Source organism: Diabrotica virgifera, chromosome 5 (assembly GCF_917563875.1).
Source record: "Diabrotica virgifera virgifera chromosome 5, PGI_DIABVI_V3a".
Classification (NCBI taxonomy): Eukaryota; Metazoa; Arthropoda; class Insecta; order Coleoptera; family Chrysomelidae; genus Diabrotica; species Diabrotica virgifera.
The window spans coordinates 75,782,796-75,804,962 of NC_065447.1; the positions used below are offsets into that span (position 1 = coordinate 75,782,796).

At 30.7% G+C, this 22,167-nt stretch overlaps 1 protein-coding gene across 3 annotated transcripts in view; it reads left to right on the forward strand.

Annotated features, from left to right (window-relative positions):
- Positions 1-22,167, forward strand: part of LOC114326685 (F-box/WD repeat-containing protein 1A) — a 321,344-nt gene that overhangs the window by 261,632 nt on the left and 37,545 nt on the right. For all 3 annotated transcript variants that reach the window (XM_028275095.2, XM_050650155.1, XM_028275096.2), the window contains exon 4: positions 8,287-8,602. In XM_028275095.2, the coding sequence (XP_028130896.1) occupies positions 8,287-8,602 (316 nt within the window). The remainder of the gene's footprint in view (positions 1-8,286; positions 8,603-22,167) is intronic.

The window sequence follows — 22,167 nt, forward strand, 5'->3', positions numbered from 1 at the left end:
TTACATTATAAGTTGTATTTGCTTGTTTGTATGTTCCATTTATCTAAGTTATATTTCAGTTTTTCTGCTATTTCCCATTTAGTACTATATCGTCTGCAAATATACACATTTTAGCGTTTATCATTTGCATTCTGTTCCAACCGATGCAGTATTTTTTGAAAGTTTTCTGACGTTCTTTCACTATCTCATCTATTATATTTATGAATAGCACTGGGCTGAGACTTCCCCCTTATGTCTAACTCCTTGAGTTGTTTAAAATGGTTATGACTGCATATTTAGCATTCTTATTGTATTAGTTGTTTTCATGTATATACTTTTTGTGCTTCTATCAGTTCTTCACTTATCAGTTTTTCACTTGTTTCTTCTTTAGGCTTTCCCATATATTTTTTCTTTTGATTAAGTCGAAAGCTTTTTTCATGTCTATAAAGCTCAGATATATTTCTCTATTTTTCTTTAAGGCTTTTTCTATTACATTGTTCCATTTTTCTGCTTCTTTCCCCACTCTACTGTTCATGTCTCCTGTGATCACAGATTTCTCTGTACAATCATTTATCACTTCTTGTAATTTGTCCCAGAATTTATTCTTTTCGTTTTTTGTTGCGTGACGCATTATTGGCTTGTGTCGATATATATCTTGGAACCGCTGTTCGGTTGATGAACTCTGTTCTGCAGATTAATAAGTATTTAAAAAGGAAGAAGTTAAAACTAAATGTTGCTAAAACAAAAGCGACGATAATAAATACCAAATATAAATGTCACTAACTTGATCAATTTGCACATTGAAAACTGAAAAATTGAATCTGTTAAATCCATCAAATATCATGGTATACTATCAGGAAGAAAAAGATCTGCTAACAACGGTTTTAACAAAAAAAGACTACCCTTTGTCATTTATAAAGAAGGTATTCTTCAAGATAGAAGAAAGAAAACAACACAACACCTACAGGCAGCAACACCCACGATAAGGGACTCAAGGATGACAACAATACCATATGTAAAGGGCTTATCAGAAAAATTCAAAAGGACAGGAAACAAGTACAACATCACAACAACATTTAAAACAACCCTAACACATTCAGATCTATCCTGTCCAATATCAAACCCAATAACACAAGAGAAAAACAGAAATTTGCATTTTCTCCAGAAATCGTCAAATTCCACAAGGTCATTTTTGGCAGTAGGTCAAATTCAATAACCTATTAAAAATTGTATAAAATATCTCGGTACTTATTTAGATAGAAAACTTCTATGGAAGGATCACATCCATCATGTCATTAAAAAGTCTGAAAATGCAATGAATATTCTAAGAGCTTTTTGTAGAACTAATTGGGGTACGGATCCAAATATAGCACTTTTATTTTACCGTACTATGATTCATCCTATTTTTGATTACAGTTGTCATTTGTATGGAACTTCTGCAAAAACACATTTGAATAAATTAGAAATACAAAAAAATTAATATCTTCGGCTTTGTCTTAGATATTTGAAGTCTGCAAATTTGGAATTTTGACGACAGTTTTTAAGTGATAAATTCATTACTAGAACTATAGGAAAAAATACAAACTATCTGCAGGATATACATAAGTTATCAATTTTAGATCTAACTGATAAATATTGGACAAAGAAAAAATGTTCCCTTCTTGTAGATAGTTACTCTAGTTACATATATAGTAACGAACCCTATAGCTGCATAATATTTACAGACAGTAAGAGTGTCGCTGATAGACTAACTAACGTATATAAGTCCCAAGAACTCAATCATATAGAACTGGAAATTATGACTATAATAAAATTGCAAATTTAGGAAAAAACATCATTATATCATGGGTAAAGGGACACGGGGCATTAGGGGTAACGAAATATTAGACAGGCTAGCCAAATCCGCCCTAGAAATAGGCGAATAATTTCCCATAAACTTACTACCCATTTCGGATATTGACATTATTAGTAGACGACACCAAAAAGAAAATTGGCAAACGTATTATCGAAACACGAGAACTGGAAGTAATTATAAACAAATGCAGCGTGAAATTCCCATTAAAAGATTGTTTCATTCTGTATCAAATCGCCATTTCATATGAGTTATAAATAGATTGAGATGTAATCACGCTCTTACCCCCCTTCATATGTACAGTTTGGGTCTCACAGAGTCACCTAACTGTGCGTGTGGAAAAGAAGGTGATCTACTATGTATTCTCCTCGAATCGAATGTTCACATCAATCAGTAAATATAAACAAATTTTATGATAATCTTAATATATTAAAAATTCCACTTCCCGTCTACCTGAACAATTTGATTTTTTCTGAAGATATTAATACATAAAAACAATTTACGAACATATCAAAAACTGTAAATATAAATTGTAGCAATAAAATGTACCCTGTATTTAAGTAATTTTGTTAAAACAAAGCAAGCATGTTTGTTGTTAAAACAAAACAAACATGTTTGTTTTGTTGTTAATTTTTAAACCCTGTAGATTTAAGCAATTACTGTATATTATAATTAAAAAAATGAAAGAACAAGAAAGAAAAAAAAAAGAGAAAAAAAGCAAAAAAAAAAGAGAAAAGGAAAACTAAGAAGATGTAAACCTCCGAGATGTTGAATCGGGTTTATGTCTTAGCGTAGTAAATAAACAATTAATAAAAAATAATAATAAAAAAACAAATTAAAAATATAGTAAAAAGATACAAAAAAAATAAATATTTACAAAAAAATATTTACAGCCAAAACAGTGTACTTATTATTTAGATAATCATTGTAATGTTAGTTTGTTATGTATTTAGAGTTAGAAATACAGAAATAATTCCTCTGATTGAAAAAAAATTTGTATGTTTTTAAAATAACAAAATGTCTGGCTAATTGGCTCGGCCAAGGCCATCAAATTCACAAAAAAAAACACAAGAGAGGTCAAAGAACTGAATCTACAAAATACCCTGTGAATGCAATAATTTATATGTGGGAGAAATTGCAAGGCCACTAAGCATTAGGATAAACGAGCATGAAACATACATCAAAAACAGGGATTTCGACAAATTGCAGATAAATAAACATGCCTGGGACAATGAACACAGACTACAGTGGAAAGATGCATCAATAATCATAATAAGGAAATAATAATAATAAGGAAACATACATAAAAAAAGAGAAAAATCCTGCTAAATGAAGAAAAAAATGTGTAGCAAACATATCAGCAGAATGCAGCTGGCTTTAATTGCTAATACTTAAAAGTGAACAACAAGAATATACCAACTATATCAAAGGAGAAAATGTGGGATGCACGTCTTCTATCATACACAATACATAACACACCCTCAGCTATTTTCAGCCAAACTATGCCTGTTGTTGTTCTGAAGCTATTTCCTTGTGGCATTTTTGCAATTAACTAATTTTGATGGGAAATAACCACAATTTTACTAAAAAAATCATTTTATTAACGTTTCGACGCCCAAATCGGGTGCCGTTGTCAAAATACAAAAAATATTAATGATTTTTATTAACATTAATATTTTTTGTATTTTGACAACGACACCCGATTTGGGCGTCGAAACGTTAATAAAATCATTCTTTTATTAAAATTGTGGCTTATTTCCCATCAAAACTAGTTAACTATGCCTGTTGTCTACAAATCACGACCAAGTATGTCAACTTAAATTTTTTGATAATACATAACCTCCTCAACCTCAACAACTTGGCGGTAGACTCTTTAAACACAATTTTCGTAATAAATTTTTTTTGAAAACGATTTCCGGGGTGGAAGTCGTAACGTCAAACTAAAAATGAAATTGTCATTACAATCAACTGTGGCTAACCCCATATAAACAGAATATTTAACTTAGACATGACATAAGAAAACAATTTCAGAATATTATCTTGGTATATAGTTAAACAATTTATTACTCTTTCAGGTGTTGTTCTGAAGCTATTTTCTTGTGGCATTTTTATAATTAACTAGTTTTGATGGGAAGTAAGCCACAATTTTACTAAAAAAATGATTCTATTAACGTTTCGACGTCCAAATCGGATGCCGTTGTCAAAATACAAAAAATATTAATGAATTAAACAAAAATGTTGTTGCTTAGTAAAAAATTCTTCTAATAATTTATTTAATCTGACTCATTTATATCGGCAATTCAGACATATGTTATACATTTTAAAGTAGAAGACTTTAAAATGATATTGCCAATATTTATGAGTTGCGTTCCTGGGACGACTTTACTGAAAGATAGTTCATTCGATTACATGAAATCAACCCCAACTCAAGAATATCCGTCACAAAAAAATCATAACATGTGATCTGAACCAGATGCAACGGTGACAGTAAAATTCTCGAGTTAGAGATTCCATAGTAAATCACGAGGGAAACCAGGAAAAAACCTCGTGATACTATCCCGACATCGTGAGTATTAGGTCTTACTTTTGTTTACTCTCAAAACTAATACCAAATTCTGACCTTAATATGTACATATGTTATTTTAAATTATAAATAATATTAATAATACATAGATATATAAATAATACCATAATATAAAATCTGTACTAGCTCGATATGTTATTGACTTAGTAATCGTGGTATTTTCTTTCTATTGACTTCCTCTTTTAGTATGGGTAACCACATCCTACTGCATTCTACCGAGGAATTTGCGACACAATTGGTTTAATTTAGCATAATTAGAATAATAATTTCATTAAACGTTAGAATAAGTGAACATCAGTCTTATATTAAAAATAGAGAATAAAAATGAAAATGAAATGATAGATCTCAAATATGTCAACACGCATGGGATAATGAACATAGAGTTCAGTGGAGAGATTCAAGTATAGTCCTGAAAGAAACAGATAGTAAAACAGAGAAAAATCAAAGAATCACAAGAGCTAGTACAGATTTTATATTTTAGTATTATTTATATATCTATGTATCATTAATATTATTTATAATTTAAAATAACATATGTACATATTAAGGTCAGAATTTGGTATTAGTTTTGAGAGTAAACAAAATTAAGACCTAATACTCACGATGTCGGGATAGTAGAGTCCCTTTCATGAGCATTTTTCAGTACGTCACAAATGTGATAATACACATTTATGACATTTATTCTAACATGACATTTTAGTTAAATCTGACAGTTGTCACATTTTATTTGCAATTTGGCATAAAAACAAATCAATTGTGTTTATTGTATTTATAAAATGGTATTTTCTTTGATTTCCATAGTCTTATAAATTGTACAGATTATATTCGTAGATATATTATATAATTCGTAAATAATTTTTTCTTCGATTACGAAGAACTAGAATAACTAGAATAAATGTTATAAATATCTGTAATCACAGACGTGTCTTTTTGTCTGTCACATACAATTTAATATTTAATGCGTTAGAAAGAAATCGAAAAACTGTGACGCACTGAAAAATGCTCATGAAAAGGACTTTATCACGAGGTTTTTTTCCTGGTTTTCCCTCGTGATTTACTATGGAATCTCTAACGCGAGAATTTTACTGTCACCGTTGCATGTGATTGTCATTTTAAAGACAGATCACATGTTATGATTTTTTGTGACGGATATTCTTGAGTTGGGGTTGATTTCATGTAATCGAATGAAGTATCTTTCAGTAAAGTCGTCCCAGGAACGCAACTCATAAATATTGGCAATATCATTTTAAAGTCTTCTACTTTAAAATGTATGTTTGAATTGCCGATATAAATGAGTCAGATTAAATAAATTATCAGAAGAATTTTTTACTAAGCAACAATATTTTTTTTAATTCATTAATATTTTTTGTAGTTTGACAACGGCATCCGATTTGGACGTCGAAACGTTAATAAAATCATTTTTTTAGTAAAATTTTGGCTTATAGGCTATTGATTATATTCAAAATAAGATAGCTAAAGGGAACTACAACGTTAACGGAGTTTTATTATTTCATATGGTCAATGGACATCTATGTATGAAAAAACCGCGGAGTGCTACCATTTAAAGGGGTGTGTTTTTGAGAAATGGGTGAATTAGTCCCTGGGCACAGGTTACATTAGTGTGAGTTCTATGCACTTTTGGTACAAACATATCTGCATAAAAATTGTTCCTGGTTAAATTTTATATCTAAATATCACTTTTTAAAATCAATGATACTTTTTTTTACAAAAATATATTCAAAAGAAAAAGCACAAAGAAACCCAAAAGAAAGAAATTTTGTTGTTTGTCCCATAACTTTTGTCCACGAGGATATAGGTATAGTTATTGCTTTACTTACAGGAAAAATAACTACATATTTCTTCTTTAAAATGTTGTTTAGTAGAGGTAATTAGGATTTATAGTTTTCGAAATATGATTTTTCAAAATTCGCCACTCACAGCAATTTTGGCCAATTTTCCTTGTTATTTCGCAAATATTGTTCTGTAACTTTTTTCTACGTAACTTTAGGTATATGCAATGGTACACGTAATAGAAATAGAAATCAATTACCTTTAAAATGATCTACCGTATAACGTTGTACGATTTTTTTTAAGGGATTATGGTTTTTCAAGGTTTTATACTTTTAACGATTTTTTATAATATAATATAAAAATAAAATAATATTATTATATAATATATTATATATTATATAATATTATATTATATATAGCATATTATTTTATATAATACCTAATATAAAAAAATATTATTTTTTACATTTTTTACGCTTATTTTTGAAATTTCTCATAACTTTTTTTGTTCTACATTTAGGTATATATTATATTATATTATATTATAAAAAAAGCTTATTTTGTTTACTTTAAAATGGTGTATTATAAAAAATTCTAGGATTATTTTTAAATAAGATATTATTTTTCGAAATGTTATAAGTACTTGCAACGATTTTTGATTTTAGAATTATTTTTTAAATTTCTCATTATAACTTTTTTTTCTTTTACATGAATATACTATATATTGCTCAATAAAGAGGGCTTACTTTCTGTTCTTTAAACTGGTGTATCATCTATATTTAAATAATGGAAACCGAGTGATTCTTTGATATTTTTTTACCTGTATTATTTAAAATTATTTCTTTTACAAAAATTAGATATATAAACATTAGTCTTAGAAAACATCACTTTAGTTAAAATTATTTAAACTTTGACATTTAAAAATTTTTAAATCAAAGTCCATCTCTTCGTTAGCATTAGCTTCAATATCTTCCTCTGACACGTCAGATATCTTAGAGTTCCCACAATTAGTACCCATGCACATGCACCCTTTGCAGAATATTGAACAACTAATTTCTATCTTCCTACAACTGCAGTTTTTTGTACATCCTTTGGTACATTTACATGCTATTTTTTCAAGCAAAGCTTGTGGTGCAGGAGCTTTGACAGTAAATATTGGAATTAATCCGTATTTTAAAGTTTGCCCGGCCGAGTCAAGTGGATCCAAAGTATTACCTATAAAAAATAAGATTCAATCATAACACACAATCACATAAAAAAAGTTATAATCGTAACATTTTAAAAATAATTGATTTTTATTCCTCTTACATGCAGCATTGCATATGCCTAAAACATAGATGCGTAGAAAAAAATTACAGAACAATATTTGCGAAATAACAAGGAAAACTGCCGAAAATTGCTGTGAGTGGCAAACTTTGAAAAATCATATTTCGAAAACTGTAAATCCTAATGACCTCTACCAAACATCATTTTAAAGAGAAAATATGTAAATTGTTTTTCTGTGAAGCAATGTCTATACCCATATCCCCGTGGACAAAAGTTATGGGACAAAAAACAAAATTTCTTTCTTTTGGGTTTCTTTGTGCTTTTTCTTTTGAATATATTTTTGTAAAAAAAAAGTATCTTTGACTTTAAAAAGTTATATTTACATAGGAAATTTAACCAGGAACAATTTTTATGTAGACGTGTTTGTACCAAAAGTGCATAGAACTCACAATAATGTAATCTGTGCCCAGCGACTAATTCACCCATTTCTCAAAAACGCACCCCTTTAAATGGTAGCACTCCGCGGTTTTTTCATATATAGAGATTCATTGAGCATATGAAATAATAAAACCCCGTTAACGCTGTAGTTCCTTTCTATAGTACATAATCAATAGCCTATTATTTCCCATCAAAACTAGTTAATTACTCTTTCAGGAATATGTCAATTATTTATACTTAATTATTATTATAATTTATTTACTTACTTATTTAAAAGTAAAGTTACTGTTGTTGATACTGTTGTCCTTTCCACATAATTAAGAACGTGTTGACTAAAGTTTTATGATCACTTAATAAATACTTTTTCTTCTTGCAGGATCCAATATTTGTTCAAACCGAGGCCAGGAGAAAACCATCGTCCTCCAGATTTCTATCGAGCTCTATATCCGAAGATAATTCGAGATATCGACAGCATCGAATCCAACTGGCGAAATGGAAAGCACATTTTGCAACGTATCAACTGTAGATCAGAAAACAGCAAAGGAGTGTATTGTCTACAGTACGACGATCAGAAAATTGTATCTGGTTTAAGGGATAACACGATTAAAATATGGGACAGAAGTACTTTACAGTGTACCAAAGTGCTGATTGGGCATACGGGGAGTGTATTGTGTTTGCAATATGATGATAAGGTATGATATTTATTTTAAAAATGTTTTTTTTGTTTTTGACTCCCACTATAATTACGATTTACATCGTACTTTCGTAATTAGGCAACTGAAGTCAATGGTTATGATAAAAGATTCAAACAGTAACTTCTTGTTCTGCTTACGGAGCCTATCCGTTCCGGATGTGGCCATCAGCATGGCTAACTTAACTTTGCTTGCTGCTATAGGGTATTCCAACATAGGGCTGTCAAAATTAAAGCAATATGGTGGCTGGGAGGCAAACATGAATGTTATTCTACCAGTTTTTATTATATTTTAAATCATTTTAGTTGCGTTTCTTTGTAGTTTTGTTTTGTACAAGGGTTAATTTAACATTTTAAGATAATACGCTTTATTTCTGTTGTGTTTTGAAGTGTGGTGCTACAGTGCTACATTTTAAGCATAAAATAATTAAATAAGTTATCATCTGAGATAGTCCAAGTGATGAAGCTTAAAATAGGACAAAACCTCTTACAGACAAAAATTTTTACAGAATGGATCGATTTACTTGAAAATTTAAGAATAAATAGTGGATACTCTAAGGATTAAAATCTATATGATGCCGAAAGGCGCTTTTACCATGGGGGACATTTTTTATTATATTTTAACCGCAAAAGTTGGTGAAAACATTAATTCTAAGGAAAAAACGTTCTATACATTTTTTTGATAAAATGAATAGTTTTCGATTTATTCGCTATCGACAGTGTTAGTTTTATATCGAAAGAATCAATGTTTTTAATAAGTTTTCTGCTAATAACTTCAGAAGTTTCGTTTTATCAAAACAACTATACTTAACAAAAATGTACCTTTTAAAAAAATAAACATTTTCTTTAAGACCAATAGTAATCGAGCTATACTTTATTATACGTTAGCTCTTCTTCGTTAAATGCTAAATATTGTAGTTTCAAAGTCAAAAGACGGGAAAACTATGCATTTTTCGAGGATAACTTGTTGAAACTAATTTAAAGTATTTAAAAATATCTATCTCCAGAAATAAAAAAAATCCCTATTTTTTCAGCGAAAAAGTGATCGGAAGCAATCTCCTAATCACCACCCTCATTAAAATGAGTCATTGACCTTATTTGGTCTTCTTTATTTATGTATTATTAATAGGTTCTAGAAGTTTGACTGGCTTAGAATGATAAGTTAAAAAAAAAATAGAGCTAAAAGCGAATAACGAATTTTTGTAGTTTGGAAAAAAATTTCTTTTTCTTCAGAGTAGAAAGATTAGCATCAGAGATACGAAAAAATGTTTAAATATGAAACTGTAGCTTATTTAATTCCCAAGAACCTGGTTTGCAAAAAATTTTTCTACGGCAAAAATTGAGTGAGCTTTTGACAATTAAAATTGTAATAGCATGCAAAAACCACCTTTACCAACCCTTTCAAAGTCACCTCTTTTTGCGACAGGATTTTAAAAAGATTTAATATCAATAGGCTTATAGATCTTGTAAAAACCTACAAAATTCTTTTTTACCATACTTTCTAAGATAAAAAATAAAAAAGTTACTGTTGAAAAATCAAGATTTTTTGAAAAAAAAAAAGGAGAAATCCAATTGTAAACATAATAATGTAAGTTACCGGTGTTTTAAGTTATTGGCCTTATTTATTTTTCTTTATTTATGAATTCTTAATAGATTCTAGAAGTTTGACTGGCTTAGGATGATTAGTTTAAAAAAACTGGAGTTAAAAACGAGTAACGAATTTTTGTAGTTTGGTAAAAAATGGCATTTTCTTCAGAATAGAAAGATTAGCATCAGAGATACGAAAAAATGTTTAATATGAAATTGTAGGTTATTTAATTCCCAAGAACTTGGTTTGAAAAAATGTTTTCTACGGCAAAAATTGAGTTAATCGTACATGACTGTTTCGAAAAACATTGATTTTTTCGATATAAAACTAACACTTTCGATAGCGAATAAATCGAAAACTATTAATTTTATCAAAAAAATGTATAGAGCATTTTTTGCTTAGAATGAATGTTTTTATCAACTTTTGCAGTCAAAATATGATAAAAGATTTCCACCCCCGAGATGGGGTGGCAAGCACCCGATGGTAAAAGCGCCTTTCGGCATCATATAGATTTTAATCCTTAAAGTATCCACTACTTATTCTCAAATTTTCAAGCAAATCGATCCATTCTGTAAAAATTGCGAGGTGAAAAGCTTCGGTTCCTGGACTAAGAGACAAAAACAATGGTTAAATGCTATAAAACGTCCTATAAAAATGCTAAACAACTAACTATGTCCATTTTACTTACGCTTGGAAAACTGTCTCCAACTCCACTGTAGATTAACTCGGACCCCTTGAGAGAAAGTGGACATATATTATTTATTTGGCCAATATTTGGCTTGTACCTACTAGCAACATCTGTATTTTCTACCAACAACTTTCGAAAATATTCACTCATGTTTATTTATTCACTGCTTAAAACTAAATAAAGTCGTTCAAGTATAATGTTCGGAAAATACAACTAAAAACTGTTAACGTTAAAAAACTTAAGAAACAATGTGGTACAAATATAAAAAAAACACAATGTTTGACAGTTTTACTCCCAGCGGTTTCATAAACGTCAAAGTCTTGGAATGCCCTAGTTCGGTGGTAGGTAGACTTTCCCAGGCTTTGAAGCCAAGATATTCTTCTTCTCCCTGACCTTCTCTTTCCAAATACCTTGCCCTGAAGAATGAGTTGCAACAAGCCATATTTCGGTTCATTCCTCAACATGGTCAAGATATTCGTATTTGCGCTCTTTGATTGTGTTAATAATCTCGCATTTCTTGCCCATTCTACGTCGGACCTCAACATTAGTCACACTACACTATCCACCCATGAAATTGTTAAAATACGTCTGTAACAGCAAATCTCGAGTGTCTCGAGTTTTCTAAAATAAGCTTTCGGAAAATGACCTACTCCGTATAAAAACGTAGAAAATACATAGCATCTGAAATGAGACTTCATCATTACGAACCCTTATGTCGCTTTTCCAATGCATTGTTTTATTTCAGTAGCAGTCCCATTGGCTGATTATGTACAGACGCACTCCGTGATTAATACGCCTCCCTGTAGTTCTCCCAGCGCTTGCTCGAAGATTATGTTCAGTAGGGTGCATCGAAAAAATAAAAGTTGGAAATGTTATATCTAATAGCGTGAAAAAGTTGCTAGTGTTATTTTTCAGCATATTAGTACTTTTAATTTTTTTTCTAAGCCAATCTTCTGCCGGCCGCCCCCCAAGGACCTTGAATTTTATTAAATATCTCATTTTTATGGATTTTTCAATTTATATTATTTGGAATCAAATATGTGCTAACTCGATCTAAAATCAATTAAAGAAATCTTAAAATGTTGTCAATTAAAAATTTAAACAAGATTTAAAGTTTTATTTGTTTTATCAGTCTCCCCAACCCCTTTGAAATGTCCCGCTTCGTGAGTCCGTGCGTGTAATTTTCACTTACTGGTGCATTCGCACTGGTGCGATGCCTTACTTTCTTATTATTGTTGTTTGTAAATTAAAGATTTTTAAAATAGATAAACTAGGACCATGGGGAATAAAATCAAGATATGCTGTGGACCGCTCCATTTTTGGGCAACCACCAAATATACCTGAAAATGTTTTACAGAAATACAAACAAGCGATGAAGTTTTGTGGTTGCAAGAGGATAAAAAATTCAGCAAGAAAGAGCCAGAATTTTCTGGTATTGTCGAACAGGTTGCAATTAAATTGAAGGAAATATGGAAAAAGGCTTTAATTCCAATAAATTAATCATCATACAAGAATTATTCAGCTTTTAAAAGCCTATCATGGCAAATATATGAAACTTATGAAAACATTTGAGAATAGGCAAAACAGTGAATTTTACAAAAATAAAAAATCAATGCTTTAAGAACAAAAGTAAAACTGCACGTTTCGATCTTGCAGCATGCAAATGTGACACTCTGATTCATTGTCTTTGTAGCAAATCTCAAAAAGTGCCTCTGGATGAGCGCGAATTTCTATTAAATCAAAGAGGTCCCAGAAAAATGGTGAAAAGCTCGATTCATAGGGAAAACAAAAACAAATATAATCTGAGAGAACAACGGTAAAAGAAGAAAGTTACCGACTCAAAGACAAAGCTTTGCTCAAGTAAAAAAGAGTACCAAGTTTTATGGTCAATCGATCGTGGAAGAACACATAACACTTGTACATGAGCCAGGGTGCAAATATTTCGGATATAGGTATCCGCTGTCTGGTATATCAGAAAGTATCAAATCCAGCTATTGCATGTGACGATACAGTCGTAAATACTGGCGTTAAGGGTGATGTAATACGGCTGTTAGAAGAACATCTTAAAAAACCGCTTCAGTGGTTTGTATGTCTGCGACATTCAAATGATCTACCCTTGGACATCAAAAGAAGTTTGCCAGTGACCAAATCAAAAAACGTGAGGGTCTTCAAACTTTCTCCTATAAAAATTTTGATTCAAACGACTACTTTGAGTTAATTAACTAACAAGAATATCACCTTACAGAACCACCTATATTCTCTAGATTTTCGTGTGACAATCTGCGAGATTTTATTAAGAATCCTAACTTAGACCCTTTTAACATTGAGATTGAGAAATATCACTGCCACAAGCAATGTGTAGAACGATCTGTCAAGCTTGTGATACAAGCTTCTGTACAAGTTTTTGGAGCGTATTCGAGGGATGGATTTATAAAAACTCGAATTGATTCCAGAAAAATTATGCCTCACTTTAATGCTAAATCGGAAGACATCTTCGAATAGAATGCTTTTACCATATTTTTTTGTAATATTTATATACCTAATTTTGTACTTTGCTTTATATTTATTTTAGTATTAAAAAACTTGGGTGACGTCAGGGAGACGGATAAGTTTTTAAGGCTATTTTGTTATAAAAAGAATGTTTTAGTATACTTTTCTTATAAACTTGCTAAATTTTTAATTGCCTTGTGAAACCAGAAAATATTTTCCAATTTAAACCGAATTTATTTATTCAAGTTCTATATGGTATAACATTTCCCTTACAAAAGAAATTCGCATAATAATGTATTTTTTCTAATTTTTAGTTGCCGCGGAGGGCAGAAAATATTTTTTTTATTTCAACGCAATTTTACTAAAATAGTAAATAGTGTGTTATGCAACTTTTGTGAGCTATTACATTTTCGTTTCGAAATAAACATTTTCGAAACATTTTCGTCTGTTAACATTTTTTCAAAATTTTTAATTGTCTTGGGGGGGCAGAAGATATTTTCCGATTTCGAAAAAAAATTACCAAAATACTTAACAGTTGATTGGGCAACTTTTGTGAGGTATTACTTTTCCATCGCAAAAAAATTTTTTTTTGCCTTTTTCGATGCACCCTAATGTTCAGAGTACAAATCTTAATTAACATCGGGGACAGTGCGCATCCTTGTTCAGTCACCCGTGTTGAGCTGCCCCCCCCCCCCCCGTGCAAAAATCAAAAAACAAATAGCCCTGATTTATGAGCTATTTATGAGCTTTCATATTCCGCAAACTAAAAATTTTGAGCTCGTTCCACTGAGCAGGAATTTAATACTTTAGTGGGGGGCTGACTACTTAAAAATAGGAATATTGAATCGGTTTTTGCGGCAGAATTACGAGCTATTTATGAGCTCTTGAAATTATATAGTTTCGATTTTTGAGCTCATCCCCTTCACCCCCAAACAACCCTTTAATTGATTTAACTTAAGAGAAAAATGCTGAGAAAACTTAAAATATATCGTATTGAGAATATAATTCCTATAGTTTATATACTCTAAGAATAAACTATTAAATCACGTGCATTTCGATTATTGAGCTACAACCCCTTCGCAAGAAAACCACCCTATCTTCCCGGCTTAAGAGAAAGTTGTACTTAAAATGCATTAAATTAATTATTTGGCGACTACTTATCATTTAATAATTTATAAGCTTCCAAATTACGCGCATTTAGATCAGTAAATTGCAATTTATTTTGTATAGTGCAGTCACTGAAGGTAAAAATCAACGATTACCTTCAATTTCGGCGAACCTTCATCGATTTTCACGAAAATTGGTCAGTGGTTATAGGATACGTCAAGAAACACAGGTGATATGGTACCACCTTGCGCCTTTACCCTGAGGGTGGATACCGCCCCTCCACGGGGGTGAAAATTATTTTATAAAAAATAACTGCAAAAATCAATAAAAGAACAAATTAAAAGCAAAATTTATTATATAAAGTTATTAAAATAAGTCAATACTTTTTAAGTTATTAAAGATCAAAGATTTTAATTATTCGTGAAAGAAATGCATGTTTTAAAGCGGTTTTTCGTAAATCACTGAAAAACTGTAAGTTTTTACAAAAAGTTAATAGTAGTTTAATTCGTATAGCTTATATTCTAAGAATAAACTCTTAAATCACGCACCTTTCGATTATAGAGCTACAACCCCTTCGCAAGAAAACCATCCCATATTCCCGGCTTAAGAGAGAGTTGTACTTAAAATAATTTAGATTAATTATTTGGCGACTACATATCGTTTAATAATTAATGAGCTCGCAAAATATACGCATCTCAATTATTGAATTGCCATTTTCTTTCTATAGTGCAGTCACTGAAGGTAAAAATCAACTATGACCTTCGATTTCGGTAAATCTCCATTCATTTTCACGAATTGACAATAACAACTTGCGGTTTAGCCTGGGGTATATGTCACCCCTTCTCGGGGGTGAAAATTACTTTATTAAAAATAACCCCACAAATCGAGAGAGGGACAAATTCTAAGCAAAATTTGTTATATAATGTTATTAAAATAAATCAATAATTTTTGAGTTATTAAAGATCAAATATTTTAATTTTTGTAAAAGAAAACGCATGCTTTAATGCGATTTTTCATAAATAACTCTAAAACTGTAAGTTTTTACAAAAAAGTTTTCATCACTAAAATTGAACCTAATAAAAAATATAATAAATTGATTACTTGAAAAACCCTTTAATGTTAATTTAAAGTAAGTTATTGGTAATTAAAAGTATATTTTTTTCTGCGACTGTTCAAATCTAAGGATTCAAGCTTAAATAACGGGAAAGAGATGCATTTTGTAACACTTAGGTACTAAATACTTGTCAAAGTACTTAGAAATACCTATCAAAAATGAGCTCCAGAAAAAGTTGATAGCATCAAAATTTATACTTATAAAGTATATAGCTATAAAACTGTAAAACATTTAATCTTTCAAATATAGATTATTTTAGATCATATTTAAAATAATAACTCCAACAATACACGATTGACGTAAAAAATGATAGATAACGAAATTTGAGTTTTTTTTTATTAGCAAAGATTTTACTTGTCTTTTGATTTATGTATGAATCAAAATAACGAAGATAGAAACGCTTAAGCCTAAATTTTACTACGAGAACAATGTAACTGGAGCCCTTTAACCTATTATCCTAAAAAATAAAGTATTTAAAAGATTAAGCCGGTACTTTATGTCTCGGTTGACAGCCGGTTAGTTAACCGGAGTTTAATCAGGACCTCTTTAGGGTCTCTTGCGTTGTAATAAATGCAATTACAAGTATTATTATGATTATAAATAAGAATAATAATAATACTTATAATTGCATTTATTACAACGCAAGAGACCCTAAAGAGGTCACGATTAAACCCCGGTGAACTAACCGGCTGTTAATCGAGACATAAAGTATCGGGCCTAAATGTAATACAGTTTTATAGCTCTTGAAATTACCTTTCAAATAGTTGGATGTGCATGATATCATAAAAATTAACAGAGTGATTAAAAAAAATTCATTTTTTTTGAAAAAATTTTTGGAGTATAAATTTTGATGCTATCAACTTTTCCTGGAGCTCATTTGATAGGTATGTCTAAGTACTTTGACAAGTATTTAGTAAGTGTTATAAAATTCATCTCTTTCCCGTTATTTAAGCTTGAATCCTTAGATTTGAATAGTCGCAGAAAAAACTATACATTTAATTATATATCTATAACTTACTTTAAATTTACATTAAAGGGTTTTTCAAGTCAGCAATTTATTATATTTTTTATTAGCTTCAATTTTACTGATGAAAACTTTTTTGTAAAAACTTACAGTTTTTAAGTTATTTATGAATAATCGCTTTAAAGCATGCATTTGCTTTCACAAAAATTAAAATATTTTATCTTTAATAACTCAAAAAGTATTGATTTATTTTAATAACATTATATAACAAATTTTGCTTAAAATTTGTCCCTCTCTTGATTTGTGGGGTTATTTTTAATAAAGTAATATTCACCCCCGAGAAGGGGTGACATATACCCCCGGCTAATTTGTTGTTGTTAATTTTCTTTCTTGACGTATCCTCTATCCGCTCACCAATTTTCGTGAAAATGAATGGAGATTTACCGAAATCGAAAGTCATAGTAGATTTTTACCTTCAGTGACTGCACTATAGAAAGAAAATGGCAATTCAATAATTGAGATGCGTATATTTTGCGAGCTCATAAATTATTAAACGATATCTAGTTGCCAAATAATTAATTTAAATTATTTTAAGTACAACTCTCTCTCTCTTAAGCCGGGAATATGAGATGGTTTTCTTGCGAAGGGGTTGTAGCTCAATAATCGAAAGGCGCGTGATTTAAGAGTTTATTCTTAGAATATAAGCTATACGAAATAAACTACTATTAACTTTTTTGTAAAAACTTACAGTTTTTCAGTGATTTACGAAAAACCGCTTCAAAACATGCATTTTTTTCACGAATAATTAAAATTTTTGATGTTTAATAACTTAGAAAGTATTGACTTATTTTAATAACTTTATATAATAAATTTTGCTTATAATTTGTTCTTTTATAGATTTGTGCAGTTATTTTTTATAAAATAATTTTCACCCCCGAGAAGGGGCGGTATCCACCCTCAGGGTAAAGGCGCAAGGTGGTACCATGTCACCTTTGTTTCTTGAGGTATCCTCTAACCACTGACCAATTTTCGTGAAAATCGATGAAGGTTCACCGAAATTGAAGGTAATCGTTGATTTTTACCTTCAGTGACTGCACTATACAAAATAAATTGCAAGTTACTGATCTAAATGAGCGTAATTTGGGAGCTTATAAATTATTAAATGATATGTAGTCGCCAAATAATTAATTTAATGCATTTTAAGTACAACTTTCTCTTATGCCGGGAAGATAGGGTGGTTTTCTTGCGAAGGGGTTGTAGCTCAATAATCGAAATGCACGTGATTTAATAATTTATTCTTAGAGTATATAAGCTATAGGAATTATATCCGCAATACGATATATTTTAAGTTTTCTCAGCATTTTTCTCTTAAGTTAAATCAATTAAAGGGTTGTTTGGGGGTGAAGGGGATGAGCTCAAAATCGAAACTATATAATTTCAAGAGCTCATAAATAGCTCGTAATTCTGCCGCAAAAACCGATTCAATATTCCTATTTTTAAGTAGTGGGGGGGGGGGGTGACTCAGTCCCCCCCCACTAAAGTATTAAATTCCTGCTCAGTGGAACGAGCTCAAAATTTTTAGTTGGCGGAATATGAAAGCTCATAAATCGGGGCTATTTGTTTTTTAATTTTTGCAAGTGGGGGGGGGCAGCTCAACACGGGTTGTTCACCCCTCTATCTATAGAGACTGTCTCTGCCAACTGGTCATCTTATCTGGTTATTTTGTCTATATGGGTTCAAAATTAGACAGAAACGTTAGTGCAGCCCAGAACGGCATACATTCGGTATTTCTCATGAGGGATTATCTTCCATATTTGCAATCAAAAAGCCACCGAGAAAATATTGCTAAAAAACGATTAATTTACATAATTAACGTTTGTTTCGTAAAGAGGGTTCACAGTACATTCATAAACTGAATATTTTAGATATGGTTTACTCTGGGAGGTAACTTATAATGAGGATTTTTAATGACACAGCCGACAAAGACGAATTCGTGGGAACATATGTACTGAAATTAAAATGATGTACATGATGATTATATTAAATTTAATAAAGCAGCGAAATTCTGACAATATGTACTTTACGTATCGGAATTTTGACACGTTAGACAAGTTAGACATTCAACAAAGGCTTTCGTTAAATTTAAGAATTCTGTCTGGTCCTTCGATATAATCTGTTGTATCGGTATATGTTTTTAATATTATTCTTAATAATGTATTCTGCACGCAATAATTAAAAACAACCCAATGTAGGAATGTAGTTAATGATCATTTGTATTATATAACTGATATTAATCAACGAGTTTCTTTAGTACTGCCTGCATTTATTAAAGAATGTGTTAAAATGATTTGCAATTATATCTTGACCATATATCTTAAAATGGCTTATTTATTCAATACTCATCAATCTATTAATACAGTCAAGGTATCATTTGCTATTTGCTATGTATTAAACCATTGGTGCTCCATAAATGGAAGACCAGTTAGTTTCTATTTAAGAAAAGATAAAGCGAGATTAAGTTTTATTATTTCTATATTCCATTTCAGCGACATTCTCTGATGTTAATCATGAAAATGTAGTCGCATAATATTTTCAATCAAATATTTCTGTGACACATACGTTTGTTTTTATTTCTTTGGTATTAAATGCTATTAATTAAAGGCGTTTTGTTGTTGCATATGGTCAATGAACCACCAAATAAGAAAAAAACCGCGGAGTGCTTCCGTTTAAAGGGGTACGTTCTTGAGAAATCGGTGAATTAGTCCCTATGCCCTAGGATGCATTGGGGTGAACTGTATGCACTTTTCGTACATATATACATCTATAGAAAAGGATTAGTGCCTCTTTGCAAAGACAATGACGTCAACTTTGCAAAGTAACAAGACACTTACTTAACACACACACTACACATTACACCTGAGTTAGTGATAAGTTATACAATTACGTGGCTAAAGGTTCTAGTTCTAAACCAAGGCCAGAATCAGAGAAAAAAAATTATTATAGAAAAGTTATTCAAAATTTCCTATGAAAATCCACCTTCTAAAGTAAAAAATCTTTTTTACAAAAATATATTCAAAAACAAAGCAAAAAACAAAAAAACGCGATTTTTTGGCCCCATAAAATTTTCCACGGGGATATGGGTATAGGCATGGCTTCACAGAAAAAAACTTCTATCCTTTCTTTTCAAAAAGACCTTTTGTAGAAGTCTTTAGGATTTATAGTATATTGTTCTGTAACTTTTTTCTACACAGTTTTAGATATATGCAATGGTAAATTTAATAGAAAGAAAAATCAATCACCTTTAAAATGTTCTATTGTAGAAGGTTGCAGGACTAATTTTAAGCAAGATATGGTTATTCAAAGGTTTCTTCTACTTTTAATGTTTGCATATACCTAAAACTGCGTAGAAAATAGTTATAGAACAGTGTTTGAGAAAAAATAGGAAAGATGACCCAAAAATGCTATTGAGTGGCAAATTTTGTAAAATCGTATTTCGTATATAAATCCTAAAGATTTCTACCAAACTTTTTTTTGAATAGGAAAGATAGAAGTTTTAGTGAAGTAATGCCTATACCTATATTATTATATCCCCATGAAAAAAAGTTATGGGGCAAAAAATATCGTTTTTTCGTATGTTTTTGCTTCGTTTTTTGAATATATTTTTGTATATTTCTGACTTTAGGTGTCATTTTGATAGGAAATTTAATTTTTAACAATTTTTCTGGAGATGTATGTACGAAAAATGCATAGTATTCACCTTATGGCAAAGGGACTAATATTCACTCATTTCTCAAAAAAGTACTCCTTTAAATGGCAGCCCTCCGCAGTTTTTTCATGTTTGGGGTTCCATTGAACATATATGAAACAATAAAACCGCTTTAACGTTATAGTTCGTTTTAGGCGTCTTTTTTTTGACATAATCAATAGCCTTATTATATCAAGCTATCACTATACGAGGTCTAGCAATGATGTCTGTTAATACACATCTTCATTTAGCAATGTTTCAAAATTTTTTATTTTCCCCTTTCAATATACTCTTCTTCCATATCCCTACACCTGCCCATGACAATCTTCCACTATGCATAGTAGTACTACAAATAGTAGTAGTCATAGTCTAAAATTCTAAAATATTAGACAAGTAAATTTGTGACCTTGAGTACAGAGATTAAGATAATGTCTTGTTGTAAGTAGTTTGTTACAACCAGTTTCAGGTCTGGAGTGTATAAGAGTAAACCTACAACTTCTCTCCAAAAGATTGTGAAGGAAGAAGTTAAACTGCTGCAATAGGGATCAAGATAGAAGTGATCCCTAAGAACTGCCATGCAAAAATGGTTTCTGATAATAAAGTAAAAAGGGTCCATAAAAGATGTCGGAATAAAAGTTTTTGATGGACTTCCAAAAACCAGAACGAGGGATCTGAAGGTAGTAATAATCTTCTTTATAACAAATAAAACGACTCCAAATGGAACGCTGGGTAGTTGCTCCAAGCCGGTCGCCAGTAAACTACTACGCATGTGAGTCTATAGGCTGACAAGGAGTCCGAGAAAATGTTGGGCAGGCTATATTGGAAGCCTTATTATCATCTCCTTTGCAAGTTGGACAGAAAGAAATCTACGCTGTACTAAAATTTTAACCTGTACGTGTTATTGATCTGACTTGCGGTGACAAAATAAATCCCTAAACTCTCTATAAGAAAGTTGAATGCTTTTATCTAGAGCACGAGACTTCTTGATGGAATTAATGAAAAAAACAGTGTTAGGTACGGTTCCTTGGTAGGAAAACGAAAAAAAAAAAACAATTTTTCAATAAATGCGTCGTTATAATTAGTAGTATTTCTACGTACCTGTCGGTTCCAAAAGAAATATTTACTTTTATTTCATTGCTCCCCTAAAACGTCATGTATTATGTTCAACACCGTTGTATTTAAGGTACTAATTTTAGTACACTTTAGAAGACCAAAAATAATCATTTTTTTCAAGAATTTTTTTCTCATTACCTTTATTAAAAATGTTTTTACATATTAATATCTAACTCTTAAAGAGTCCCAAAATTATATCTTTTTTCATTTATGCATGTACCGGGTGTCCCAATAAAAATGGCTCTCGGCCATATCTCAGGAACCGTTTATACTACAGCTTTGGGAAAAAAAATTTATAACAAAAGTTGCCCCGAGAAAATCCTGGAAATTATTTTCGTAATTGTAAGTCCACCGCTAGAGGGCGTAATTGAATATCAAAAATTAAAAAATCGAAATTTTACAAAATTTGCCTAATGAATGGGCACTGGAAATCCAATCATCGTATTCTTCATACAATTCGGTGCATATTTTATTTTACAAGTTTAAGTCTACCTGTGCAAATAAGAGGTGGGGGTGAGTGGGAACCTTGTTATGAAAAAATCGCTGTAAGTCCGGTTCTGCTTAATCGATTTTTATAAACTTGGTCTTGTTAAAAACAGCTCTTTTTCGTCAATGGAATAGTTATAATTTGGAAACAGCCTATTACGTAATATGCCGGCTAGAAGGCGCTATTTATTGTTTTTTAGAAATCTAGTTTTCTTTGGAAAATATTAAATACAAGTATTTATGTTTTTCCCTGCATTGTAGACTAAATTAG